The following is a 26,287-nucleotide window of genomic DNA, read 5'->3' on the forward strand; positions in this document are numbered from 1 at the left end:
GGGCAAATCATGTGACCACTCTGTGCCTCAGTTTCCTTCTCTGTGAGCAGGATCACAGCTGTCTCTGTAAAGCCATTATCTGTCACAGCATCACCATCCCTCCATCGTCGTCTTTTTTGCCCTTAGTCAGATCTGCTCTTCCTCCGGTGGCTCTTTCTCCTGAGCTCTAGACCTGCATGTCTAATAGTTCTGTGGACATTCCCCGCTTAGTCCCTCCTCAACTCACTGCTCCTCCCTGGCCCCTGTCTCCACCCGCGGGGACCCCGCCTCTCCTGCTCACCACTGGGCAGACCTGTCACTACCCCTCTCTTCCCTCCGTCACGTTTCACCTCCATCTGGCCCCTCTCCTGCAGGCCCTAAGCCTGTGGGCCCTCTGGCCTGGCTCCTGCTTCCTCACCCTTTGGCTGTCTATCTGTGACCACCAGAGGTTTCTTTTTCTTTTTTGAAAGCCAAGTTTGCGTTTGTTCATTTCTTATATTCCTAGTCATCTTTGGTTGACATCTGTGGCCAGAGATTCTTTGCCATCCTCCTTCGTGACTAGTGGACACTTTCTCTGGAGTTTTCCTTCCCTGTCAGTTTTACAGAACCTTGCCCATTTCCCTAGTTCCTTGTTGTCATGAACTTTAATTCGGTTGATTTGGTGTTCAGCACCAAGGGCCTCCACCAGCCTGACACACATGGGCTCACACAGTCAGATATAAGCACACAGGTGAGATGGGCTTAGCACTTGGCTAAAGCCTTGGCATTTTGCAGATTCAGTACACTAGGACTTAATGGATGAGGGTGGTCTTCACACCTCTCATGATGATGTGTTGACATCTATTCCATCTCCAGCAGCATTACCTGTCTTGGCCATGGCAGTGGGTTACGGGTGAGCTGAATCTTGAGTGCACACGTGAGACTTGGTGGCAGTATGGAAGAAGCCAGAGGGAAAAGATCTCTGTACCCCCTGAAACCTGCTGCTTCTCTGTTGTCCTCTGGGTGCACTTTGAACTCCTTTGCATGGCACAGGTTTGCCCTCTCTGTCTCTCAGCTTCTTTTCTGCCAGTACACCCACTCTGTCTGTGGGCCCTGGAATGCCCTGTGTACCTTCATGTCCCTTTGCACGTGCTGTTCCCTCTGTCTTGAATACCTTTCCACCTCTTCACCTCACCACCCTTCTCATCTGTTAAGTCTTAGGCACCATTTCTTCCCAGCATCATTTTCTACTCCCTGGGTGAGGCCAAGGTTGGGGTGTCCTTGTTGCTGTCCATGCCCATCCTCCCCAGGGACGCTGGGCACCCCCCTCTTCTGACTATCAGGTCTCAATGCATTGTTACCCCCTACTTTGTGCTGTGCCCCCTCAGGCTGCCCCCAATCGCGCTGAGCCCTTTCCCAACCAGTCCCCCACCCCACTCCTGTGTCCCCAGCTTCTCAGCCGAATCAGAGCTGGAGAAGGAGCAGTGGCTGGAGGCCATGCAGGGAGCCATCGCTGAGGCCCTGTCCACCTCAGAGGTGGCCGAGCGCATCTGGACCACAGCCCCCAACAGGCTCTGTGCTGACTGCGGGGCTGCCCAGCCTGACTGGGCCTCCATCAACCTCTGTGTCGTCATCTGTAAGCGCTGTGCAGGTGTGTAGCGGGCAGGGTGCCAGGCCAGAGCAAGACAGGGCTGGAGTGTCCAAAAGTCAGGTGGTCTGTCTGGCTGGAGGGGCTGGAGCGAAGGCAGTGTCAGAGAGCATCGTTGATGAAGCGGTGCCTTTGTGTCAAGCCTTTCCCACCATGATTAACCTGCATGGCAGGGATTCAACTTCTCACATACCATGGGGACTCAGGCACAGAAAGGGGAAAGGGCTTCTTCAGGGTCCCCTGGCAAGTGAGTCTGGATTTGAGCCCAGGCCTGTGGGAATCCTGCACCCTGGTACATCAGAGGAGCGGAAGTAGGCTAGGTCAGGCAGGGTTTTGCAAGCAGAGGCAGGACCTAGTGTTTTCATCCAGGAGGATGGAACTGTGTGGGAACCTCAGGCCTAGCCCTGGGGTCCTGCCCAAGGCCTCTCCCTGACGGCCCCCATGGGCCCTGGGGTGTGGTGGGTGGAGGGGGTGCTCCTGTAAAGGAGAGGGCCCCCCAATGACCATGTGTCTGGCCTTCTGTCTGCAGGGGAGCACCGTGGCCTGGGTGCTGGTGTCTCCAAGGTGCGGAGCCTGAAAATGGACAGGAAGGTGTGGACGGAAACACTCATCGAGGTGGGGAGCCAGCTGTGTTTGGGGTCTGTCCGCCTTGGCTGCTGCCTGGGTCTCCCACCCCTTTTCCCCCACCTCACCGACCCCAATGCCCTGGAGCTAGAGAGACCTTCGGGATCATCAAGTGGTTGGGGTTTGGAGCAAATTGATTTTTGGCAAAGTTAGCAAACTGGCTGGTGAGCTAAGAATGTTTTTACAGTTTTAAAGGTTGCTAAAAAAGAAGAAGAAGAAAATGATGTCACAGAGACTATCCTGCAAAGACTAAAATATTTACTTCATTTTATCTCTACTCACATGTGCCAGTGGGTCTGAGTGTGCCCTTTTGGGGGATACTCACGCATGTACATTTGTGCCTGTGTGCTTGGGGTTGCCAGGTACTGATATGTGTGATAGTCACAGGGGAAGACCTGCAACAGGAGGCTGGACCAGGGCCCGACCACACACCACCTTCCTTACTGCCCCAGCCAAACTGCAGACTCCAGAGCAGTTTAGGTGTCATATCCCCTGTGACTTAGGGTTGGAACCCCAGTTTACAGAGGATATTGAGACGCAGGGAGAGAAAATGACTTTCCCGGAGTCACAATGTGAGGCATTGGCGGCTGGGACTGTTTCTGCTTTGTTCTCTGCTCTGACTCCAGCACCCTACGCAGCACCTGGCAAGCAGGCAAACGGAGGGGGGCCAGGAAATAGCTGTGCCACAGTGATCAGCACAGTGAAAGAATGTATACCCTAGTCCACTGAGTGCCGGAGCCCTGTGAAAGTCTGCCCTCACCCCTCTTCCTCTGAGCTCGGAGAGGAATGTTAGGGACAGGAGATGTTTCCGTAATCCCTGTCCACCCAGTTGGCTGACAGGCTAGGCCCCTGCCAGCTGTGATAGTCTTAGGAATGCAGAGTTCCAGATGTGGGACTAGGTGGGGAGATAGCAAGGCACCCCACCAGGCACCCAACCTGGGCCCAGACTGTTAGACTGTCTGCCTCTGGTCCCGTAACTGAGCTGGGGCACTGGGCTCAGGCTTAGCGTTAGTGAGGGAGCACCCAGGGCCACCAGCGGGCCAGGCTGTCCCCTCAGCTTCCCTGATGGGAGAGTGAACGGGTGGCCTGGCTCTTCCAGCCTCTCACTTAACAGCCTCAAAACCAAGGCTTTGCTGGGCATGGGCCCCAGCTGTAGGCTGCCCTTCTGACCTCTTTCCTGTACCCACAGCTCTTCTTACAGCTGGGCAATGCTGCCGGGAACCACTTCTGGGCAGCCAATGTGCCCCCCAGCGAGGCCCTGCAGCCCAACAGCAGCCCCAGTGCCCGGCGGTGCCACCTAGAAGCCAAATACCGCGAGGGCAAGTACCGCCGCTACCACCCACTCTTTGGCAACCAGGAGGAGCTGGACAAGGTCAGGGCACTGGGCCTGTGAGGCCCCCTGAAACCACCCCCGTTAGTCATGGCCCCATCATTCCTCACTCTGTCTCAACCCAGCTTTCCCACTAGCTCAGAGTGAGGAGCGGTCCTGTAGGGAAACTGACACCCAGATGGCAGAAGGACACTGCCTAAGCCACAGGGACAGTTGGGACAAAGTAAGGAGGAGCCAGGCCTGACACTTGGGCCAAGGCCACGTCCCCAGCATCTGTCTGCCTCCCTCCCCACCGATTCCTCTGTCTCCGCACCCCATCCTGCTCTTTCTGAATCCTGCCAAAAGGAGTGAACTTGATGGGGATGCTATTTCCTGTCAGACTCATGAAAAACAGCTGGCTGCTCCGACCCACCCCCCATCCACACCCCACTCAAGATGAGGCCCCTCATGGGCCCCCAAGCCCCGGCAGACCGGGAGCCAGGCACTGTCCCTGGTCTGGCTTGGCCTGAGTGGGAGGTAACCGCCTCTGAAGCAGGGGGTGGTGCCACTTGTGACCTCTGGTCAACCTTCAGCCCTTCCCCCAAGTAGCCCCACCCAGTCAGGCTCAGTCCGGCTAGAAGCCCAGTGGGAGCCAGGCCTCCACCTCCCAGGAACCCAGGCGTCCAGCCCCCAGCCCAGCCCAGTCTAGCCGCCAGCCAGGAGGGGCGGCAACTCCCATTGGTTGGGAGGGATGGGCAGGCGGTGAGGAATTCAAATGTGGGAGGAATGAGCTACAAAGCACCCCCTTCTGCCCTTCCTCAAGGCAGAGGGAGCTTGAGATCCTCTAGAGAACAGGCCTGGTGGCTGAGGGTCCCAGGGGGCTGTCAGCAGGGTGAGGCCTGGATGGCCAAGACCCTTAAGGGGATGCCCCTCCCTGCTCTCTCCCTTTGGCCTTTCTTTTTCTCCTCTTTTCTGTCCTCCTCCCTTGTTTCTCTTTCACTCTGAGGGTGGGCCCTTGACCTGGGTGCCTCCTTCCTCTTCCTCCCTCTCGCCCCTGCATGGGTCACTGACCCATTGGCCCCGTGCTCAGGCTCGGCCTGACCCTCCCCCCCCTCCACCTCCTTCCAGGCCCTGTGTGCCGCAGTCACCACCTCAGACCTGGCTGAGACCCAGGCTCTCCTGGGCTGTGGGGCTGGGGTCAACTGCTTCTCAGGGGACCCCGAGGCCCCCACGCCCCTGGCTCTTGCTGAGCAGGCGGGACAGACGCTGCAGATGGAATTCCTTCGGAACAACCGGACCACAGGTGAGGGGGACTGTTTCCCTCAAGGGATGGCACCTCCCTGCTGCCAGGGTCAGGCCCTTGGGAGGGGACGGATGCTGGTTGTTGGGTGCCAGTGGAGGGGTATCGCCCTGTGAGGTCTGGTTCATATACCACTTGAGCTGTCGTTGCAGCTTTGCCAGGGGCCCTGGTGTGACACTGTGTGTGTGATGTTTACATGACTTTTGGGCATTTGTGCCTCTGGCTTCCCCTTCATACATGTGTCCCTTGGTGTCTCTGTCTCTGCATCTCTCCATGTGTTTGTGGGTCCCTCCCTGGCCCACAGTGTGGGACCTCCAGGCAGTGTCCATGAACCTGGGTCTGTGTGTCTCTGAGCTACTGTGGCTCTGCTTCCTTGCACCTGGGGGTGTCGAGGGCCTCAGGGTTTGTTTGTGTGTGTGTGTGTGCAGAGCGTGTCTGTGTTGCTGTGTATGTGGGGGGGGGGGGGGCGGTGCTGCATTTCCTGTGTGCGGAGGGACTCACCCTGGCAGCCCTGTCTACCGCTCTCTGGGTGGGGCTCTGTTGCAGTTGGGTTGGGTCCCATTTGGCTCCCACTCTCAGGGTAGCTGAGAAGGGGGTGGTGGGGGTGAAGTCGCTGGTCATGGCCCAGTACTAGCCTCTGGGGCTACATCGCAGGACCAAGGGTGGAGCCCAGCGGCCAGGACTCTGGGCTCAGGGCCGTGGGTGGGTGGGGCGCGCTGGGCTGGAGGGAGCCCAGGTGTCCGGGAAGGCACAGGAGACCACCCAGCTGGCTTGGGCTTTGGGACCGCTGGGAGCAGGGCTGGAGCCAGGCTGCTTCCTTAGGCTTTGCATTGTCTGAGACAAGCTCCCGCTGGGGATTGCTAGAGAGTTTGCTCCAGGCCCCCCTCATTCTAGTGTGCTGGCCCTGTGCTTCCAACAGGAAGAGCTGGGCTGGAGAGTCAGGGAAGCTCCCTGGAAGGAGAGGTACTGGAGCCAGGCCTTGTGATTGGGACGGAATTTAGTGGGACGGAATTTGCACAATGTGGGAAAGGTGGAGAAAGGTTTAGGCAAGATCCGGAATGTGGCAGTAGGAGCCCAAGGGTGCTAGTCAGGGAACAGTGCTGGGGAGCAGGGGCGGGTGACTGAGTGCCAGCTTAAATACCCAGTCCAGGTCAGGGTAAGGGGGGGACTCCCTTGGATCGTGACCAGCCACTCTTTCCCTCCCTTCCCCAAAGATGTGCCTCGGCTGGATTCAGTGAGGCCCCTGGAAAAGCACTACTCAGTTATCCTGCCAACTGTGAGCCACAGCAGCTTCGTCTACAAGACTGCTTCTGCAGGGAAGCTGCTGCAGGACCGCCGGACCCGGGAAGGTGGGTGCCAGGACCCCACCCTGGCCATGGCATTCTGGCACGGTGGCAGGGCCAGAGAAGCCAGAGCTGGCCAGGCTGGGGCACCCTTGAGGGCGCCAAGTGCACTCTGGTCTAGTCACCCTGCAGGGTGTCCTGGGTGTGGTCTTGGGTATACAGTGAGTGCTTAATAAATGGGCTGATCCGGTGAGAGTGGAGCATGGCACTGCAGAGTGAGCCACTGCCAGAGTTTCCTTGAGCTCAAAGAAGCCCTTTATTGAGCGCCTACTAGGTCTGGGCCATGTGCTGGGGCAGCTGGTATTTGGAGTACTTGGATGTTGGGAAGTTTGAAGACTAAACTTAAAGCTCTGTCACCTCTCTCCTCAGCCTTCCATTTGCTCCCATCTCTAAGTACAATCCACAGTCCTTATTACCAAGTCCCGCAAGGACACGAACATTGGCTGCCCCACCCCATTACCTCGCTGACTCCTCTCCAGCTTTACTGGGCTTCTTGCTGTTTCTTAAACGTACATAATCACCAGACCCTTTGTACTTGTGGTTCCCTCTGCCCAAAGTGCATTTCCCTAAATATCTGCATGGTTAGTCCCTTACTTAAAAAACAGGTCTCTTTCAGTGTCACTCCTTGAAGACTTGATTCCCAACCACTTAATCCAAAATAGCAAGCCCTTTTTTCACACTACTTACCTGACCTTAATTTGCTATTTCTGAGTCTGTTTATGGTTCTCTGTGGGCCTGTGTGCTGCAGGGCCTCAGGATGAGGAATGCAGGGCGAGAGTTCTGGAGGAAACTCAGCCTGGGAGGCAGCCTCTGGGGCACATCGCCCTCAGAAGGCAAATGTCATGTTCTCATAGACAGGATGAGAGCTGTGTGAGCACTGTTGAGGCCGTTACTCACTGCATCCCTCAGCACCCCCAGATGAAGCTCTCCAACTCGCAGTTTTCTTGGGAACTCTGTGCAGCTCACCACCTCATTGCCCCTGGGGCACTGCCCCTAGTCTACTTCCCTCTGCTTGGCAGTATCATTTATGTAACTGCCTGACTTACCCTCTTTTATTGCCATGGATGCCAGGAAGCTCTGAACCTATGTGATGCTCAGTGCTATGAATTATACGAGCCTACGTGACCTTGACAGTCTGCATTTTCTCCTACTTTCCTGGTTCAGACTCCCATTTCTCCTCCTTTACGGGATCTTGTCAGTCTCCTTAGATCTATTATAGGAGGAAGCAGAGTACAGAGCAGTAGGTCCTGCTGGCAGAGGAGGGTGGGGCACGGGGGTTACTTTATGGAAGTCTTCCTGGGCATTTGGGCTGGCCTTGAAGGGTGGGAGGGTGTGGTTTAAGGGAATAGGGTGAGCAAAAGCAGGGAGTGTGGGATGTGTATCCAAAGTGGTCAGAGAGGCAGCTGGAGAGGTGGGTGGGGCTGGCTTGCTGGGGCTACAGGGAGGAAGATGGGTTTGGGGGAAGCTTGGGAATTAGAGTGAAGAGGACATGAGTCAGATGGGAGTGGGAGCCCAGGGAGGATGCAGTGGTAATGTTCAGGTGAGGGTGGAGGGCTCCCTCATGGTTCCCCTGCCTGTCTTCTCCCCAGAGTTCAGCCGACGGTGGTGTGTGCTTAGCGATGGGGTCCTGAGCTACTATGAGAATGAGCGGGCAGTGACCCCCAATGGGGAGATCCGGGCCAGTGAGATTGTGTGTCTGGCAGTGCCCACTCCTGACACCCATGGGTGAGCACCCCCGGGCAGAATCACAGACTGTTACTGTTGTAAGGTCTAACCCTCCATTGGGGAGATTGGGAAACAGGCCCAGAGACGGGTGGAATCTCCCTGGGGTCACACAGCAAGCTGGTGCTGTGCAAGGGCTAAACCAGGTCTCCTGAGGCCCTAACCTCTTATGGGACCAGGGAAGGGTAGGCTCAGGGGCAGTGGGTGGAGGTGGGCCAGTGCTTGGCAGAGTGGGCCTGAATCCTGGCCTATGTATCAACAGTTTTGAGCATACCTTTGAAGTATACACAGAAGGAGAGCGGCTATACCTGTTTGGGCTGGAGAGCGCAGAGCTGGCTCGTGAGTGGGTCAAGTGCATTGCCAAGGTGGGCCTGGGTTAGCAGGCTGGTGTGGGGGGAGTCTGTCGGGATGCTGGGTAGGACCCCCGGTTTTCCCGCTTTATGGATCAGGGCTGGATGGAAGGCAGAAGACACAGGACCCAGGGCCAGATGTAATTTGCAGCCCTCTGGGGGCGGGGGGCAGTCAGGAGACCTGGCTCAACTCTGTGGAAGCAGGGCCATGGGCCTTGCACTCCCTAGATGCTCAGTATGTGTTTAATAATGAAAGTCAGAGCCATCCTAGGATGGACAGTGCTGCCTCTGGGGGATAGCACCTTGTCTTGGAGGAAAGAGGTAGGGAGGCTTCAGAGGAAAGCTCTGCCCTGGGGACTGGAATCAGGTACCCTCTAAGGTCCCTGTGTTTTGAGGGCCTGTGACTCTCATTCTCTGGTTCATTGCTCAGTTATCTGGGGGCCTCCTGAGGGTCAGTCCTCGGAGCTTGGGGACCTGGATTAACCAGTCATGGTCCCAGCTCCTCAGTGGCTCCCAGGCTGGTAGAGGAGACAGATGGGGTCCAAACAGCAGAAACTGTAATTCGTACTACAACAGAGGACAAGAATGCCTTGGTGCCCCAGAGAAGGGACATCCCTAATGGTGTCTGGGAAGGCATTCCAGAGGAGGGCGTATCTGAATGGTATGAAATGGGGCATGATACCCACATTAGTTCACTGCACTATGTGGAAAATGGGTACATGCCCACAAGCCAAACAGCTGGGGTATCCCAGGTGGGCAGTGCTGTTGGCTGATGCAGTCTCCCTGGCCATCTCCCCTGTCCCTGGCCTCCCCATCAGGCGTTCGTGCCTCCCCTGGCTGAGGATCTGCTGGCTCGGGACTTTGAGAGGCTTGGACGCCTTCCCTACAAAGCTGGCTTAAGCCTACAGCGGGCCCAGGAGGGCTGGTTTGCCCTCACCGGCTCTGAGCTCTACGCTGTCTTCCCAGAGGGGCCCTGTGAGGAGCCGCTGCAACTTCGGAAACTACAGGAGCTTTGTGCGTATGCCTGGACCTGGGCCCCAACCTCCAGGGAACCCTATCCTGGGATCCCAGGCCCCAGCCCCTCTCCTTAAGTCTGAACTCTACCCTAAGCCAGCCAGAAGGAGCAGCCTGCCTGCTCATGTCCTCTCCTGTCCTTGGGGTGCATCTCAGCCACCCCATGGATTGGTGGGTAGGTCCCAGGGGTGTGTGGACCCAGAGAGCTTCGGGAGGGAGCAGGTTAGGGACCATGAACTAGGCCTGGGCCTCACCTCAACTGGCCTCTCCACAGCCGTCCAGGGGGACAATGAGAACCAGGTGCTGGTGCTGGTGGAACGGCGGAGGTGAGCCTTGGCTTCCCAGAGGGGTTCTGAGAAGCCTGGGCAGTCTGACAGGCCTGGGAGGGGTGGGACAGGTGGTGGGTCCCCCACGTGACTGACTCCCTGGCCCAGGACGCTGTACATCCAGGGGGAGCGGCGGCTGGACTTCATGGGCTGGCTCGGGGCCATCCAGAAAGCAGCGGCCAGCTCGGGGGACACGTTGTCAGAGCAGCAGCTCGGAGATTCGGATATCCCCGTGATTGTGTACCGCTGTGTGGACTACATCACGCAGTGCGGTGAGCTCCGCCTCCATGACACAGGGCCCGCCTCGCCCCGCCCCGCCCCGCCCCTCCCAGAGAGACCTTCACCTCCTGCCAGAGGCAGAACCTCGCCTTTCTGGGATCTCCCTGAAAGCCTCCAGGCCCGCCCCTTGACCAATGCCCGTAGCCCCTCATGTTTGGCCACGCCCCCAGCTCAGCCCCACCCTTCTTCAGGCCTGACCTCGGAGGGCATCTACCGCAAGTGTGGTCAGACTTCAAAGACACTACGGCTGCTGGAGAGCTTACGGTTGGACGCTCGCTCCGTGCGCCTCAAGGAGGGCGAGCAGCACGTGGACGACGTCTCCTCCGCACTCAAGCGCTTCCTGCGAGATCTGCCCGATGGGCTCTTCACTCGAGTCCAGCGCCTAGCCTGGCTGGAGGCCTCAGGTAGGCCCTGCAGCACATGCCCAGTCTGAGACCCAGACCAGTGCTGCTGACTTGTACACTCTGATCTCAGTTTTCCCTGCCCTCCCCATCATGCGCTTGGGGCTAAGCATGCCCCAGCGGTGGACTCTAGTGCCCCTTCATCCTTGCCTCTCATTCCCATTGTCACTCTATGCAGAGCGGGAGTCCCTTGGAGTTCTCCAACTGGCCTTATTTGACTTAGAGGAGAGTAGGGAGTGCTATCACCTAGGATGAGAGGCAGAGCAGTGGGACAGGGAAGGTGGTTACTGGAGGGGGATTCCTGACCTGATCCATCTCCCCCCACCCAGAGATCGAGGATGAGGAGGAGAAGGTGTCCAGGTACCGAGAGCTTCTGGCACGTCTGCCCCCAGTCAACCGGGCCACAGTGAAGGCTCTTATCAGCCACTTGTACTGGTGAGGAGCAGCACTCCTGGGGGGCTGGGGTGGAAAAGACTCTTCTACTCCCAACCTGGCTGACTCTTCTCCCCTGGGAACCAGGTGGGTCTGGGAACTGACTGTTGCCTTATGATGTGCCCTGGTTTTGGACACTTTGGCTCCCAGCTTGCTTCCTTCAGGGTGGGAGAGTAGAGGAGGTTTCAGCTAGCAGCCACATCTCTGAGTTTCCCATCCTTGCTTCTCCCTGGGACCCAAGACTTGGTCAGAAAGACTGTTTCCTCTTCTTCTTAACTAGTGGTCCTCTCTGACTGGGACCTACCCTGGCTTCACTCCAGGAGACATTCATGGACCTGGCAGGAATTAGGAAGGTGAGGTAGGGAAGTCCTGGGTTAGACCCCTCATTCAAGGCTTCCGTCCTTCTGTGTCCAGTGTCCAGTGCTTCTCAGACACGAACCAGATGAACACGCACAACCTGGCTATTGTGTTTGGGCCCACGCTCTTCCAGACAGATGGGCAGGACTACAAGGCCGGCCGTGTGGTGGAAGACCTCATCAACCACTATGTGGTGGTGTTTAGCGTGCGTTCCCCAGCCGGTGGGCAGCGGCAGGAAGCATTCAGCTTCACAGGTGGCAGTGACCATCTGTCCCTGTCCCTTCTCCCTTCGCAGGTGGATGAGGAGGAGCTGAGGAAGCAGCGGGAGGAGGTCACTGCCATCGTGAAGATGCGTGTGGCTGGCACTGCTAGTGGGACCCAGGTGAAGGGCAGGGCCTGGGGTGGGGGGCTCAGGCCAGGCACCTGCACCCACTCCCCAGGCCTCTCGCTGAGCCCTGTCTCCCCACAGCACGCCGGTGACTTCATCTGTACCGTGTACCTAGAGGAGAAGAAGGCGGAGGCGGAGCAACATGTCAAGGTGGGGACCAGGGACCGAGAGGCCAGGGGCTAGGAGAGTCAGGCTGAACCAGGCACAGGCTCCAATAACCAGCGAGCATGGCTTCCACCCCCAGGGGAGTCCCGGTTTGGGACCTGTATCTGGCCAGTGCCAGGGCCTGTCTCTTTCCCTTCTCCTCACCCATCAGGACCACTCAGAGACAGCTTCCTGCATCCCAGTACTCCAAAGGATCCTGAGAGGGGTGGGCTCAGAACCACACAGTAAGGTTGTGACAGAGTAGGGGCTGGGGGTTGGGTAGGCTGATCTCCTCCTCCTTCTGGGTCCTTGCAGATCCCAGCATCCATGACCGCAGAGGAGCTTACCTTGGAGATCCTGGACCGCAGGAATGTGGGCATCAGGGAGAAGGACTATTGGACCTGCTTCGAGGTCAACGAGAGGGAGGAGGCAGGTGCGTGACCACCAGGACTGGTGCAGGAAATGGGGCAGCCCCAGTCTGTCATTCCCTACCCCACAGTTTGGTGATACTGGTGGCAAGGGGGTTTTTAGGTGATGGATGTTGCTGTCAAGTTGTGACCTCAGTGATGGTGGTGAAGTGTGCTGGTGGGGGTTCAGGTGGCAGCTGTAACATGGCTGCGGGACTGTGAAGGAGTAGATGTGTCAGCTATGGCACTTTCTCAAGTGTTAATGAGATTGGTGTTGCTTGCAAGGGTGGAGATGCTGAATTTGATAATGGGAGTGTGAGTGACAGCATGAGTGGTGAAGCAGGTAGTGTGGTGATAAGCATGCTGGAGAAATGGGGTGCGGTGCTGGTGATGGTGTTGTTAAGGGGCCATGGTGGTGAAGGGGGTGATAAAGGCATTTTAGGGTGAAGGATGATCTCAGTGGCAGTGGAGGTTGAGGGCGTATCTGTTCATTTGTTTTACTATTGTTTTTTAGTGTCAGGCACTCGGCAGGAGAGTCAGGCACATAGTCCCTTCCCTGACAGGGATTACTCTAGTATGGAATAGAGATACTGATCCTGTGATCACACCCATAAACACACAACTACAGCTGTGTTCACTTCTGTGAAAGAAAGGGCCATAATGCCACCAGAGCTTTTAACAAGGTCTCTGGCTTTGGAGTCCCTGGACTAGGAGGTTAAGGAAGAGTAGGGGTTACTTGGTGAAGAAGAGAGGAACATACTTCCAGGCAGTGGGGAGAGCATGGACAAAGGCCCAGTGGTGGCCAGGGCCACTGTCCTCTCAAGGAACTTGAGATAAGGGCAGTGAGATGTGTGGCACGGGGTGGGGCTGAAGATGGAGGCAGAGGCCGCCCTCATGGGCTGACAACAATGCAAGGCCATTGAAGAATCAGTGGTTGGGAGCTGGAAAAGATTCCTCCTTACTGCTGGGTAGAGGGACACGGAGAGAGGAGATGAGAGCCCATGGCAGGGACTGCTTCAGAGGCCACAGCATTCATCCAGGAAGATGGTATCATGCGCCAGGGTGGCTGCAAGGAGCTAGAAAGAAGCAGAGAGATTCGACACATTGCAGACTGAGAGGGAGGAGAGTTTATTTCTGGCTTGAGTAGCCTGGTGGGCAGTGCTCTTTGCCCTGATGAGGACACACAGGAAAGATCACCAGCTTGGTTTTGAACATGGTAGGTTGGAGCAGGTTTGGTCCTGCCCAGATGTGTCAGGGGTGGTCAGGGGGGCAATGTGGCACTAGGAGGCAGAGGCAGTGGACGGCACCGTTCACCAGTAGGTGATGTGTGTCCATGGGCCAGCCCTCAGTGCTGTCCGGCCTTGTGGCCCCAATGACCAAGTGTCCTCTCCCCAGAGCGCCCCCTGCACTTTGCGGAGAAGGTGCTTCCCATCCTACACGGGCTGGGCACAGATAGCTACCTGGTGGTGAAGAAGCACCAGTCCATGGAGGCCATGCTGCTGTACCTAGGTAGGTGGTGTCCTTGGTTGGGTGGTGCCTGCAGGGCTGGGAAGCCTGGTTGGGGGGTCCCTCCATCTAGACCCGGAGCAGGATATGGTGGAGCCAGGCAGGAGAGGCTCGGGCAGCGAGTACCAAAGGGGCAGGCCTCTTCAGAGGCTGGGGCAGGACAGGGCAGTTTCCTTCATTGGGGGACCCCGCCCTGGGCGTCTGTGTCCACGGTGGGCACAGCCCGTGCCCACTCCACTCCTCCCCCAGCCAGCCACGTGGGCGAGACCAAGCATGGCATGATGAAGTTCCGAGAGGACCGCAGCCTCCTGGGCCTGGGCCTGCCCACAGGTGGCTTCCACGATCGCTACTTCATCCTCAACAGCAGCTGCCTGCGGCTCTATAAGGAGGTCCGGGTATGTGATCCTGCCGGGTCCTGCCCTGGCAGTGGGCACCTGCACCCACGCGTGCTCAGTCACCCAGGTTCCAGTGTCCCCCTGGGCGTGATGGCGGGAGCATCCCCATCGTGGGGTCTTGATATGGCATAGCACTGGTTGCGGGGAGCTGTGGACTCTCAGAGACCCTCCCGCTGTGGCTCTGGCTTTGCCCTGGGTCCCTCCCAGGCCCTGGTATCTGAATGCCGTTACATCAGGCATGTGCTGTCCCCCCGTGCCTGATCATGTCACCCACAAGAAGATGCTGTGTGGTGACAGCCCCAAGCTGTGGCCCACGCATGCCTTGTTGCTTCATAGCCACACCCACTCCCGGCCCACTCTGCCCACGCTGTCCACACGTCAGGTGTCCTCCCTGACCAGACATCATCTCCATCCCAGCGCCTCCCCCTCATCTTTTGCACATACGAGCCACATCCCGCCATGCACCACTACACACACCGTCCTAGCCCTGGGCCTCCTTCGTCCGTAACCCTGATCCTCTATCAAACAGAGCCAGAGGCCATGGAGCGGGGCCCCTGAGACCGTGAGTAGCTCTGGGTCAACTGCCAGCTGCCTTACACCGCCTGGGGGTCAAATGAGCCTGGTGGGAGCACAGGGTCACAGCCAGAGCTCCTGGCCATCTCCAGGCGTGGTTTCTCGGTCTCTACCCAGGGGCTGTGGCCTGGGCTCCTGCCCTTCTCATCACCAGCTCTGTACCAGAGTCCTTCGCCAGGGTTCCCCATCAGTGCTTTTGAATTCTCCAAAGGACTCAGCTGTGAAGCCAGTTAGTGGAGGCCCGTCGGAACCACTCTCTTTCCAACCCTGGAGAGAGTTCCAGTGCTGTTAGAACATCATTGTTTTTCCTTATCCTAAAACATGAGAGCAGGACTACAGAAGCTTGTGGTATATTCCCCACTGGTAGCTGGTTGCCAGCCTTTGTTTACACACCCTGAGAGAGGGAAGCTCAACCTCTCCTCCCTGGGGGCTGCCCTGTCTCTAGAATGATACGCCTGTCTGGGAGAAAGCCCAGACTCAGGTTCAGCTGACACCTGCCTCCCATAATACCCCTGTGGATCCCAGCTGTGCCTTGGGCACCACAGAGTCCAGGTGCTCTGTGGAGACAGTCAGCAGAAACATGTTTCTAAGCCCAGGGGTCCAGCCTGAGCTCCTACCAGTGTCCCCTGCCCTTCTTGCTTCTTGTGTCTCCTGAGGACATCTGAAGAGGCCTGGCTGCCATGGAGGGAGCAGAGCAGATAGAGCAGGGCCCTCACCTCCCTCACTTTGCACACTATATTTCTATTAATGCAGCCTGGGCTCTTGCTGACCCTTGTGGAGAATGCCTCTTCTTTGCCTCCCTGTGTCATCGTCATCACATCCTTACTTCTGGGCCTTACCCCTCTAGTCAGTCCACCTTGGTTCTGGAATACCTTTTTGCTGGCTCCCTCCCTCTAGGGACTGTTTGTGTGTGGACAGAGAGAAGGGAGGATGGCTGAGGCACCTGAAACATCATCAGCGTCTGCTGATCCCTTGATGTAGAGGAGAGAAGGCAGGAGAACTAGAAAGAGGAAGTAGATCTAATGTTTATGGAACCAGGCTTTGTGTCCGGCCTTTCACGTACTGGGGCATGTAATCTCCCTGCTGTCATGTAGGGAGGGGTATTGTCCCCACTTCACAGGGAGAAAGCAGGCTTCAAGTGCCTTGTCCAAGGCCGTCTCTAGGCGGTAGACTGGGTTTCGAATCCAGATTTGTAAGCCTCAGAGCTCCAGCTTTTTACTCCCTGAAATATAGGGGAGAAGGCCTCGGCAGCAAGGGCTGGTCAGTGTAGGCCTTGGTGGTGCTCTCCCGGGGCAGCCAGCACCAGTCTCATAGGAGCCAGTGAGCTGTTTGTAATCCTGGTATTTGCTAGTGTGTGGGGCAATAGGACAGAAGACTTGAATTTGGAACAGCCCCTGGCAGTTCAGGATAGGTGAAGACCCAAGCCTCTCCTGTTGTTAAAGACCCTGAGGCACCTGGAAAGGCACAGTCTAGAAAGATCTAGGTTCTAGCAGAGTTCTTTGAGCTTTGTTCCCTGTCACTGACCTTATACCTTGGAAATGCTGGAAAGATGACCTGCTTGATCAGAAGATAACATTGACTGATGCGCCCCTTGCCCCCCAAAGCCCACTCAACCTCCCTGTCTTGGCCACGCTCATGTCACACCTGCCACATGTACACCACGCGCACCAGCACCTGAGGCTTGAGGATGGTTTTTTCTGATTCTCACAGAGCCACACCCTGGCTTGAACGCCTTCATTCCCAGTTTTCTCTTTGCCCTGCTCTGCCCACTCTTGGTTCACTTTACTCCTTCCTTTTAGCTCTCTTCCCTTCACACCCACAGCCTGACTTTTCCTAGCCCGCTGCCTGCTTTTCATTCCCCAGCCTGTTTCCTTCTGTACCTGCAGCCCAGTTTCCCCCACGTCCTTTATCCTAACATGCCCAGAGCCAGATGTTTTCCATGCCTTCAGCCTAAGTTCTTTTAGGACCTCTGTCTCAGTCTTTCCATTCCTGTTGCCTAGTTTCTTCCAGCCTCAGTCTGATTTCTTGAGGCTCAAGTGCTCTCAGCCTTGTGTCTTCCCTGCTTGCACATAGGCATCTTCTCTTGTGTTCTTCCCACACCTTGTCCTCTCATATCCGCAGCCTGATCTGCCTTCCCTCCACCCAGTTCAGTTTCCTCCCTGCCTGCAGCCCAGCTTGTTCCTGGCCCTCTTGGGCACCATTGTCCTGCTATATGCAGGAAATATAGGGCTCCCCCTCCAGAGGCTTGGTCATTAGGGGGGCTGGGGGTGAAAGCAGGGTGAAGGTTCCTAATAAGCCCCTCCTAAACCACACCCGTGTGATCGCGCCGAAGTCTTCACTATCCCTAGTCAGCTCATCCTATTGAGATCTCACAAGGAAGTCCACTAATTCCCAAAACTCTCCATCTCCCCGCCCGTCCCCTAGGTCCCCTCTTTTTGTTCCTGCTGAGGAGCCGTGCCTGGGGGTGGCTGGGAGCAATGGTGGGGAACAGAGTAGAGATGGCCCAAATTTGACCCCCAGTTTCGGTTGTAAGTGAGTCCCCCTTCCCCTGCCATCCACCCTGGTGTCCCTGCTGGTACCAGGGTTGCCTGGTGGGGGCAGGGCTTCGAGCAAGTGGCTCCCAGAGCAGGAGGAAGGCTCATCAGCTTGACCTCTAACTAACTTCTTCCCTGGAGGTCATTGCTCCCACTCCCCTGCCTCTGAGCCAGCCTGCTCCTTCCAAGCCCAGACCCATATGCAGAGGTGGGGACCAGAGGTGAGCATGTTAGTGATCTGGTGCCCCTCCTCAGTACATTGGTCTGCTGCTTTCTTACCTAGACCATTGGGAAGTTCTTCCTGTGGTCTACCAAATGGCTATTCTGCTTCAGCTTAAGTCATTAGCCTTCACTTTGTGGAATCAAAGAATCAGTAACTGCTCACCCCATGAGCCTTCTGTTCACACAGTCAACCCTGGAGCCTCCGCAGGGCAGGGAGGGGTGAGGAATAAACGACCTGAGACAGACGGACACAAGCAGCCGTCCGTGGTGCTCAGCTCATACAAGCTCATTTAATTCAGTGCCAGAGGGTGATGTGCAGCGTGCAGATGTGTCCCTCCGCAGTCGAGCTGGATCAGCTGATGCTGCGAGTCAGTTCTCATCTGCAGGGCAGCAGGGAGGGACTGGGAGTCACTGCCGTGGACATCCAGCTGCCCCGGGGACTGAGGGTTGACTGTCTGATGCTGCTGCAGGGAGAGAGGCCTGGGGGCTCTGTTGGGCTGGATTGTGATCAGGGAGGGCTTTGTCAGGAAGGCTTCCCAGAGGAGGGCCCCTGTGCTGGGATATGGAGGGGCTGGGAGAAGGGGGAGGGAGGCACCCAGTTGGGAGACCAGCCCCAGTGCCCACCCCGACTGGCTGAAGTGCCTGCCCCCTCTGCCCTCCCCCTCCCAGAGTCACCGGCCTGAGAAGGAGTGGCCTGTCAGGAGTCTCAAGGTCTACTTGGGAGTGAAGAAGAAACTCCGGCCACCCACCTGGTGAGCTGGGGAAGTGGGTCTGTGGGGCTCAGAACCGACAGGGGAGACATGGCTGGGGGCTGTGAACTTGACAGGAGTTGGTTCAGTAGTTCTGAAGGTGTGGTCTCCCAGACCAGCAGCATCAGCATCACCTGGAAACATGTCAGAAACCCAAATTCTCGGGAACCGCCCCAGCCATGCTGAATTATGGATTCTCGGGGTGGGGGCAGCAGTCTGGGCTGTCACAAGCCATCTTGGGAACTCTGATGCTTGCTCATGTCTAAGAACCATTGGCCTGGACGGAAATCCAGTTAGTCACTGAGTAACTCTGGGACCTCTGTGCGCCTCACTTCCCACATCTGTAGAGGGGGAAAAATAATGGCACGCCTGTTCCAGAAGTTGATTGTGGTTCTTCTTTTTTTAAAATTGAAATACAGTTGAGATGGTTGTATGTTTTAAAAGTTGAAACGCGATGCACAGCCACTCCCGTTGTTATTAGTTGCAGTCACTCGACTTGGGTTTCTGGCATTCTCCTCTTAGCCCCTGGTTGTGCCTGCTTGTCTCTGGGGCATAGGGCTCGGGGGTAGGGAGCCAAGTCTCTGGGAGGCTAGCGGGAGGGGCCCGTGAGAGGAGGAGACAGAGGCTGGGATGTGCTGTGCCTGCCGAAGGCCCTGAACTCTGCCCCCAGCACTGGTCCAGGCTGCTGGGCTGTGAGGCCTCTCCGGGTGGTCGAGTGACCGCACCTGTTCCTTCTCTGCAGCTGGGGCTTCACGGTGATACACGAGACGGAGAAACATGAGAAGCAGCAGTGGTGAGCACGGGCCCCAGGCCGAGGGGTGGTAGCGCGCTCCCCTGGACTGGGTACCCTCACTGTCCAGGTCTGGGCGCCGCCCCTGAGACCCTGGGCAGGGGAGCAGGGTAGGGTGTCCCTGCTCAGCTGGCCCGGCCCTGACGGTGTCCAGATCTGTGACCCACCCTGCAGGTACCTGTGCTGTGAGACACAGATGGAGCTCCGGGAGTGGTTCGCCACCTTCCTCTTCGTGCAGGTACCAGGCACGGGGTGCAGGGCGTGGGGTGGGGTCCTAGAAGGCCTCCGTTACAGAGCATGTGTGTGTGTGCACTTCTTCGCTGTTCAGGCCACCAATTGCTTCAGGATTTTGAATTGCTTTTAAGGCATTTGTATGTTCGTTCTCTCATAAACCCTTCCTGGCACCTACTGTGGTCCAGCCTGGAGCCAGGCATGCTAGAGACAGAGGGTGGAGGCCCCTGCCCTCGGGCACTCACTCCCCACATGGAAAGGAAAACAGATCCAGAAGGGGCCTGTTAGAGCCTAGCGCTTGGGTAACAGAGGGAAGCCAGGGACGCTGCTCATGAAGGTGGTGGCGGGGTGGGGAAGGCCGCAGGGAGAGGCTATCATGGAAGTGGAACCTTTGGGGATCAGGGCGTGGTCCCCAAGCAGAGGTAGGGGCAGGGGGGATTCTAGGCCAAGGAAACAGTGGGCTCACAGGCGTGGCAGGACTGTCCGAGAGGGCATAAAGGTAGAAGCCTAGGAGTGCTAGACCTTGGTACTGAAAAGGGAGCTGGGAGTAAAATCTCAGTCTTGAAGGCCACACCAAGGAAGCTGAACTTGTCAGTCAGCAGTTCTAAGGGGGACTTTTTAAGCAAGAGTGATGGGCAGGGTTGCATCTGAGAGAGTTCATTCTGGGTGCATCTTGTAGGGAAGGATGGACCGAGGGCTGAGCCTACAGGTGAGGTGGCTGCTGCAAGGGGCTAGGTGGGAGCGGGTTGGAGAGGACTTGAAGCCAGAACAGGGCTAGAGGGGTGGGCTGGACTTAAAACAGGTGTGTTTTTGGGTTTTTTTTGGCCTCACGGCATGTGGGATCTTAGTTCCCTAACCAGGGATCAGACCCTACATTGGGAGTGCAGAGTCCGCTGGACCACCAGGGAAGTCCCCAAACAGGTTTTTTAAATGAGAACTCAGAATCGTTTGGGGGAAAGGGAGACAAGACTGTACCAGGACCTCAGGTTGAGCTCTTGTAGCCCTGAGCTTCCTGGTAGTCAGCGTCTAAAGGGGATCAGAGTGGATTCTGTAGTTTTCTGGGTTTCTGGTGAAAGGAAGTGGACTTGTTCCTGTAGAACTGTTTTCTTGGCGCTGCATTCTTGGAGTGGTTTGTTTGTGGACCTGGAAATGAGAGTTGTTGAGTAACATAATTGGCTGGACTTTGCCGGGGATACAGTCATGTTCTCCTAACAGCTGCTTCTCATATCGGCTCAGATCAAAGCTGAGGGTTTCACCTCAGGTCATAGCCGAGGCATTTCTGGGAAGGGTGGGTGGATCCAGAGCCGAATGTCTGGGCCCAGCGGAAGCCGAGCCCAGGCCCAGTGCCCCTCCTCTCCCCTGCCGCCCAGCACGATGGCCTGGTGTGGCCCTCGGAACCCTCACGCGTGTCCCGGGCGGCGCCTGAGGTCCGGCTGGGCAGCATTTCGCTGATCCCCCTGCGAGGCAGTGAGAACGAGATCCGCCGGAGTGTGGCCGCCTTTTCTGCGGACCCCCTCTCTGTGAGTGGCTCTCCATCCCTGTGTACAGGTGTCTGGGGACCTGGCCAGTGCCCACCTTCTCCCTGACTTACCTTTGTTCCTCCTCTCTAGTGCCCTCTGGTCCCATCTGTCCGTCCTCAGTGGGAGCCCCCACAGGCCCCTTGGGTTCACCTGGTTCACGGGAGCCCCCTCTATTGCTGGCCCCTGCCCCCTACTCCCTGTGAGTCTTCACAACTGTGCTCATGGAATCTGGGCTTCTCTGCCTTTCCACAGCTTCTCCGAAACGTCTGAGCCCTGTTGGGACTCTGCCACGCCGTCACCACAGTGAAGCCTTTCCTGGGCAGATGCCCTCATGCCCTGCGTGCCTGGCGTGAGCCAGCAGGGGGCGCCTGAGGAAGCCGCATCCACACGCCCCTCATCCTGACTGCAGCCTGGGGTTCCCTGGCCAGGACATGGGGGGGCAGGCAGCAGGATCTGCCTGAGGAGGAATCCCTTACCTGCTCTGTCCAGGTGCTCAGCCCTCCTGGCCTGCTCCCCCGCAGGGTCACCCACCCTGAGTTTGGAGGGGTTGGAAAGATGGGCGTCTGTCAGGAACCCTGGCAGGCTGCCATCCTTTCAGAGGCTCGAGGCCCCGAGGCCCCCGCTGGAAGGGAGCCCACCCTTTGGCCACAAACTCCAGAACAGCCGAAAGCGGATGCTTTGAAGGAACACTCAGCTGGGGTGGGGAGGGAGCTCTGGGTAAATGTGTACAGGGCCGAGAACTGGACTCGGGGGACTTCAGCCCCCCTTCTGCTCTGGGCTTACTGGGAGGGCCCAGGCTGCCCGGTGCCCCTTCCCCACTTTGGGGACCTTTTGATAATATAAATATATCTGTATATTTTATCCCCTGGTGCTGAGGTCTGTAATCGGTTGGGGGTTTCCGGTAAGAGGGGCCAGGAGGTCCAGAGGTGAATGCTTTGTGCCCTGAAGCTGGGGACCTGGCCCTGCTCCCTCCAGGCCCTCCCCTGTTCAGACACTCCCCGCCTGCCCCAGGCAGAGCCCTGGCCGGGCTCCAGGCCGTCCTCGTCGTACTCCTGTGCAGCCAGGTGGGAATTGTGGGTCCTGACTCTGGCCAGGACAGACCCTGGCTGGGCTCTCCCTGCTGTCATCTGATTCCGAGCCAGGGGCTGGGTGTGTGGCACATGAGTGACTCAGGGTAGCTTGTCAGCCCCTCTGAAGACACAAGGTCACAGAGGCACCAGAGCTATATTAGGAAGAAGGGCCTCAGGTTACCCTGGGCTTCTGTGCATACCCTTCCAGAGGTACCCTGCCTTGGACAAGAAACTGCCTTCACTGGGCACTGCCTGGCCATCTCCTCCAAGAAGACAAGCCCCTGGCAAGTGGGGGGCAGAGACGAATTTGGGACTCCCTGGGAAGGTGCCAGACACCACATTCCTGCCTCTGCCTAAGGCCTCATTACCAGCCTCTCTCCGGGGACCAGTGGTCAGACTGGCTGACCTCCCAGCCTAAGCCACTGAGGCTGGGCAAAGTGGGTAGGGGTGGGTCGATCACATGACTTCTAATCTGGTTCAGTGGGGAGGCCTGGGTATGGATGGGGGTCTTGGGGACCTGGACTCCAGGCTTCTTGTTCCTGTCTCTTGGGAAGGGAAAGTGGATGCCAGACTGGAATAGGTTCTCTGGCAACTTTTGTCCTGCCCTAGGTGGGCTGCTCCAGACCAAGCTGGCCATCCTACCTGCAGCTAAGATAAGACCCTTTTCCAAATGCTTGGGGGCTGGAATTCTTCCCTGGATCTGACCTTGGACTGACCAGCTAGCCCTGTGGCCCAGAGAAAGGGTGTGTGAGACTGGAGGCACTCCCCTGCTAGACTGCCAAGTGTCATTTATTTACCTCAACTCACGGACGGACAGGCTGCAGTGACTGCACTGGGCCACCAGAGGGCAGCCATGGACAACTCAACACTGCTGGTCCCAGAACAGGTTCTGGAAGCCCCCCTTGTGGCCGTCCTCTGTTGGAGTGTCTGGTGGAACCTGGCCCTGCCTTTGACTATAGGGCTGGTGATATCCTGGAAGGCAGCACAATGGAGGAAGTGCTTTGGACTCCCAGGCTTTTGGAGTCCGAAGGAGGGAGGAAAGGCCTTTGTGGGTCAATGCCTATGTAAATGCCTATGTAGGCGCTATCTCCTGGCAGAGGAAGAAAGGCCCAGAGAAGGGAAGCGACTTGTGCAAGGTCATACAGCTCTCCTGAATCGGGGTTGCGATTCATTTCTACCGCCTCATTTTGAGAGGTTCTCCTTCCTCCACTCCTGATTCTGATTCTGCTGCCTCCTCTCATAAGTGGCCCCATTTGTCTCATGGGGAAGGGGATCTGAACTGTGTAGAGTTAATGATAGCTTAAAGTGCTTTTCCTGGGGATCAGGGATGACATCCCAATAGGAACCTTCAGGGCCTCAACTTAATGAAACATGGCAAAGACCGCAGTGCTGGGTGGATTAGGGCAGGAGGCTCTGCTGGTCTTTGTCACAAAGATTTCTTGAAATGGGGCATCTTGGGACCTTGGATGGTTTGTTCACATATTCGTTGAAGTTGGATTGAGAAGGATGAATATAAGGAACCTGGAGCCAGACCTGCTGAGGTGTGGGCAGCAGCTCTTGGAGAGGGAGGATGCTTCCTGGAGGAGGAGGTGCCCTTAAGTTGGCATTGAAGACCGGAAGCCTTGCCAGGTACACATAGTGAGGGGGTGCAAGTTGGGATGGGGGAGGGGTCAGGCCTTTGGGGTCAACCCAAGTCTGGGCCTAATGGCAGGAAACCATGGGGAGCCCTGGGAGAGAAGGCTGTGGCATTCTTCCGGGTGTCAGATCTCCGGGGTGAAGGCATTGTGGATGGAGAGGAGGCTGGGCTGGGAGGTGGGGTGGGGTGTTTCTCTCTCTTCTGCCTCCTTCCTGCTCAGCCTGCCCACCCTGCAAAGTGTTCAGCAGCCATCCAGCTGTCAAGGGCCTCCAGGCCTCAGGAGACCCCTGGGCTCCACAAAAAAAATCAATGGGGTGGGGGAGGGGAAGGTGGGCTCTGCCTCCTCCTCGTTTCCCCCTGAGCCCAGGGATTAGAAGTGGGGTCTAGAGCTGAGGCCTTCTTTCCTGGCCCCTTGCTCTTGTGGCTCCCAACCCTCTACCCACAACTGGTGGTTTTGAAAAGCATGGGTGTAGGACTTCCCTGGTAGTCCAGTGGCTTAGACCTCGCACTCAATACAGGGGGCCTGGGTTCGATCCCTGATCAGGGAACTAGATCCCACATGCCACAACTAAGACCTGGCACAGCCAGATAAATAATAATAAAAGCAGGAGTGTGGATGCCAGCTGGGCAGATGCCAACACTCCCGTCTACACGCTAGTTTTGGCTGAGTTCCCAAGGTCTTGGGTCCTCAGTGTTCTCTTCTGTACTTTGGAGATATTAATAGCACCCACTAGGGGGAAGGCTAAATGAGCTAATAAGTGTGAAGTCCCTAGTGCTGTCCCTCAATAATCCCCTCCCAGATATATCTGGAGAGACATCATGGCACCCAGAGTCCTTACAGGAGCAGCATGTTTTCATTCCACAAGCTTTTCTTGAACACTTACTGTGCATGCAGGGCTTCACAGAACACCAAAAAGCTGGAGCAGGTGAACAGGTGGGGTGGGGGAAGGAAGAGCTCTTCTGGTTGGGGGAAACTGATCAGCAAAGACTCCGAGGAGGAGGTGAGCTTGGAAGGACAAGTACTGTTTCTGCAGGTGGAGTTGAGAGGGAGATATTTCTGGGAGAAGGATTGGCGTGCGCCACAGGCAAGGTGATGTGGCCCTGCAGTGAGCCATCTGTTCTCATTGGAGCCTAGTGCACCATGGGCACTCAGGGACCTGTCCCCCTGGCCTCTGGTGTTGGGGTCTTCCCCAACCAGTTTCCCTTCACTCTGTGATCTAAGTGGCCCAGTCTTTGATCTGAGGAGAGTCTGTATCTCGTACTCATAAGTATAGCTGGCATGAACCTCCCAACCTCTCCTCCAGTGTGACACCTTCAGGAAGCTCTTCTGGATTGCTCTTCCATCATATTGCACTGTGCGTACTTAGAGTGTGTGTGTGTGCACCCAGACTGCTTGAATCCAGCTAGAGATTGGCCAGGGAAGAGCTGTCAGGGACAGGGTTTCCTGGTCAGACCAGGCTGGTTCAACTCTAGGATGTTCCCCTCTCCCACGCCTCTTTCAGCCTGTGGAAATTTCCTCATTTTCTCTGCCCTGGTTATAGCTCCTACTGCTGTATTTATCACCCTGGAGACACAGTGGCACAGGCACACACAGTGCTTGCACACCTCCTCCTGAACTTCCACACACACACAGACTGCACGTGTGTGAACACCCCCACAAAGCTCTCTAGGAAAACTGCCCCCCTCCCTCCTGCCCTTCCTCCTCCTCCACTCTGTCCTCCCACCACCACCCACCTCAAAACCCTGAGACCAAAGAGATGGGCTGGATGGTGCCTCCCACCACTTGTCAGCTTGGGAGGCAGTTCCCCCTTCGTGACTGCAGTGTGTTCTTCCCCACCACCCCACCCTTCCCCTACGTCTCCCGGCTCTCCCTACCTTCCCCCATCTCTGCCATTCCTTTGTATGTCTTCCTCCAGTCAGTCAGTCAGAGTCCCTCTCTGTCACTCCTCTGACCCTCTGAGGTGGAAGGTGGTCTTCCTCCCTGCCCTCCGTCCTGAGTGGCTTGTGGCACTGATGGAGATGGAGGGCCAGGCCCGCAGGCCCCAGGGCCTAAGCTGCCTCCGCTCCTGTCACTTCCAGTTCCTCCTCCTGTGTGAAGGGAGGATTGTGTGCCTAGCACCATGGAGACCAGCGTCATGGCAACACAGCCCAGGTGGGCGCAGCCTTCCTCCTCCAGGGTCCTGCGGAGACCCCCGGAGGAACTGCCAAGAGGCCCCAAGGAGGTGGGCCTTGGACTGGTGCCCAGTGCTGGCTACCAAGCCCGCCTCCAGCTCACACCACCCCCAGATCACCAGCATCCTGACCAACTCTACTTGCACTGCAGCTTCCAGTGCCACAAGCCACTAATCCCAGTGGAGGAAAGTCTTTTTGCAAATATGAACTCCAGAGCCTGGGATCCTGTGGGCTCATTTATAGACTAAGGGCCAGAGAAGGCAGGGGCTTGCCCAAGGGCACACAGCTCATCCAGCCAAGCTCCTGTCTCAGATCTCAGTTCTCTCTGGCCTCCCACCTTCCACTCAGGTCAGCTGTTACTGGGGCAAAAGGGTCATTTCAGTCACCTGGGAGGTCTCTAGCCAGTCCTCAGCATCGGCAGTAGTAATGATGTAAATAGTGATGCTGATAAGCTTTTATGAAGCACCCACTACCTCCTGGGCTAAGGGTTTGCATGTCATTTTATGTAATCCTTGTAACTAACCATATGGAAAAGATACCTCTTGTTCTTATTTTATTGGTGAAGAAACTGAGGCATAGACTTACCAGTGTCAGGTGACTGGTGAGTGGTAGGGCTGGGACAGGAACACAGGTCCTCTCCAGCTGGTGCAGATGAGCCAAGGCTTCATGCCTTGTGCCCTCCCCAGCAGACACTCTTTTCTAAATCAGTGACAAGCTGTGTTTTCAGTTCTGTCTTTCCTTCTGGAAAGAGTTCCTGGGGGAAGATCTAGAGTTTAGTCTAGGTCAGGCCTTAGGGTCTCCACAAGTCAGGAGGCTTCTTTGTTCAGGTGATGGAGAGGGAACAGAGCCTTCCTCTCATGCCCTAGAGAAAAACCTCTCTTGCAATC

At 56.9% G+C, this 26,287-nt stretch overlaps 1 protein-coding gene and 1 long non-coding RNA gene across 7 annotated transcripts in view; one reads left to right on the top strand and one right to left on the bottom strand.

The window, feature by feature from the left end:
- ARAP1 (ArfGAP with RhoGAP domain, ankyrin repeat and PH domain 1) overlaps nt 1–21,383 on the top strand; it is a 60,963-nt gene extending 39,580 nt beyond the window's left edge. For 4 of the 5 annotated variants that reach the window (XM_070473288.1, XM_070473284.1, XM_070473285.1 and 1 more), the window contains exons 12-35: nt 1,410–1,609; nt 2,136–2,221; nt 3,420–3,602; nt 4,668–4,842; nt 6,054–6,188; nt 7,772–7,907; nt 8,167–8,269; nt 9,073–9,268; nt 9,543–9,594; nt 9,703–9,866; nt 10,065–10,277; nt 10,604–10,709; nt 11,121–11,268; nt 11,359–11,445; nt 11,533–11,601; nt 11,911–12,028; nt 13,398–13,511; nt 13,758–13,903; nt 14,433–14,465; nt 17,902–17,984; nt 18,724–18,774; nt 18,946–19,009; nt 20,373–20,522; nt 20,775–21,383. In XM_070473288.1, coding sequence (XP_070329389.1) covers nt 1,410–1,609; nt 2,136–2,221; nt 3,420–3,602; nt 4,668–4,842; nt 6,054–6,188; nt 7,772–7,907; nt 8,167–8,269; nt 9,073–9,268; nt 9,543–9,594; nt 9,703–9,866; nt 10,065–10,277; nt 10,604–10,709; nt 11,121–11,268; nt 11,359–11,445; nt 11,533–11,601; nt 11,911–12,028; nt 13,398–13,511; nt 13,758–13,903; nt 14,433–14,465; nt 17,902–17,984; nt 18,724–18,774; nt 18,946–19,009; nt 20,373–20,522; nt 20,775–20,792 — 2,830 coding nt within the window. In that variant the 3' untranslated portion in view covers nt 20,793–21,383. The remainder of the gene's footprint in view (nt 1–1,409; nt 1,610–2,135; nt 2,222–3,419; nt 3,603–4,667; nt 4,843–6,053; nt 6,189–7,771; nt 7,908–8,166; nt 8,270–9,072; nt 9,269–9,542; nt 9,595–9,702; nt 9,867–10,064; nt 10,278–10,603; nt 10,710–11,120; nt 11,269–11,358; nt 11,446–11,532; nt 11,602–11,910; nt 12,029–13,397; nt 13,512–13,757; nt 13,904–14,432; nt 14,466–17,901; nt 17,985–18,723; nt 18,775–18,945; nt 19,010–20,372; nt 20,523–20,774) is intronic. The other variant, XM_070473287.1, reaches the window with a different exon arrangement.
- Nucleotides 17,504–25,783, bottom strand: LOC110143180 (uncharacterized). Of its 2 annotated transcripts, XR_002315528.2 has the most exons (6): nt 25,738–25,783; nt 25,104–25,316; nt 24,113–24,256; nt 19,978–20,145; nt 17,982–18,115; nt 17,504–17,729 (listed from the first exon to the last, which is right to left on the bottom strand). It is a non-coding gene; the product is annotated as an uncharacterized lncRNA (long non-coding RNA). The 2 variants fall into 2 exon arrangements; XR_011489945.1 differs by lacking the exons at nt 17,504–17,729; nt 17,982–18,115 and having other exon boundaries at nt 18,122–20,145.
- Between the last annotated feature and the right edge of the window lie 504 nt (nt 25,784–26,287).

Source organism: Odocoileus virginianus, chromosome 10, assembly GCF_023699985.2.
Source record: "Odocoileus virginianus isolate 20LAN1187 ecotype Illinois chromosome 10, Ovbor_1.2, whole genome shotgun sequence".
NCBI lineage: Eukaryota > Metazoa > Chordata > Mammalia > Artiodactyla > Cervidae > Odocoileus > Odocoileus virginianus.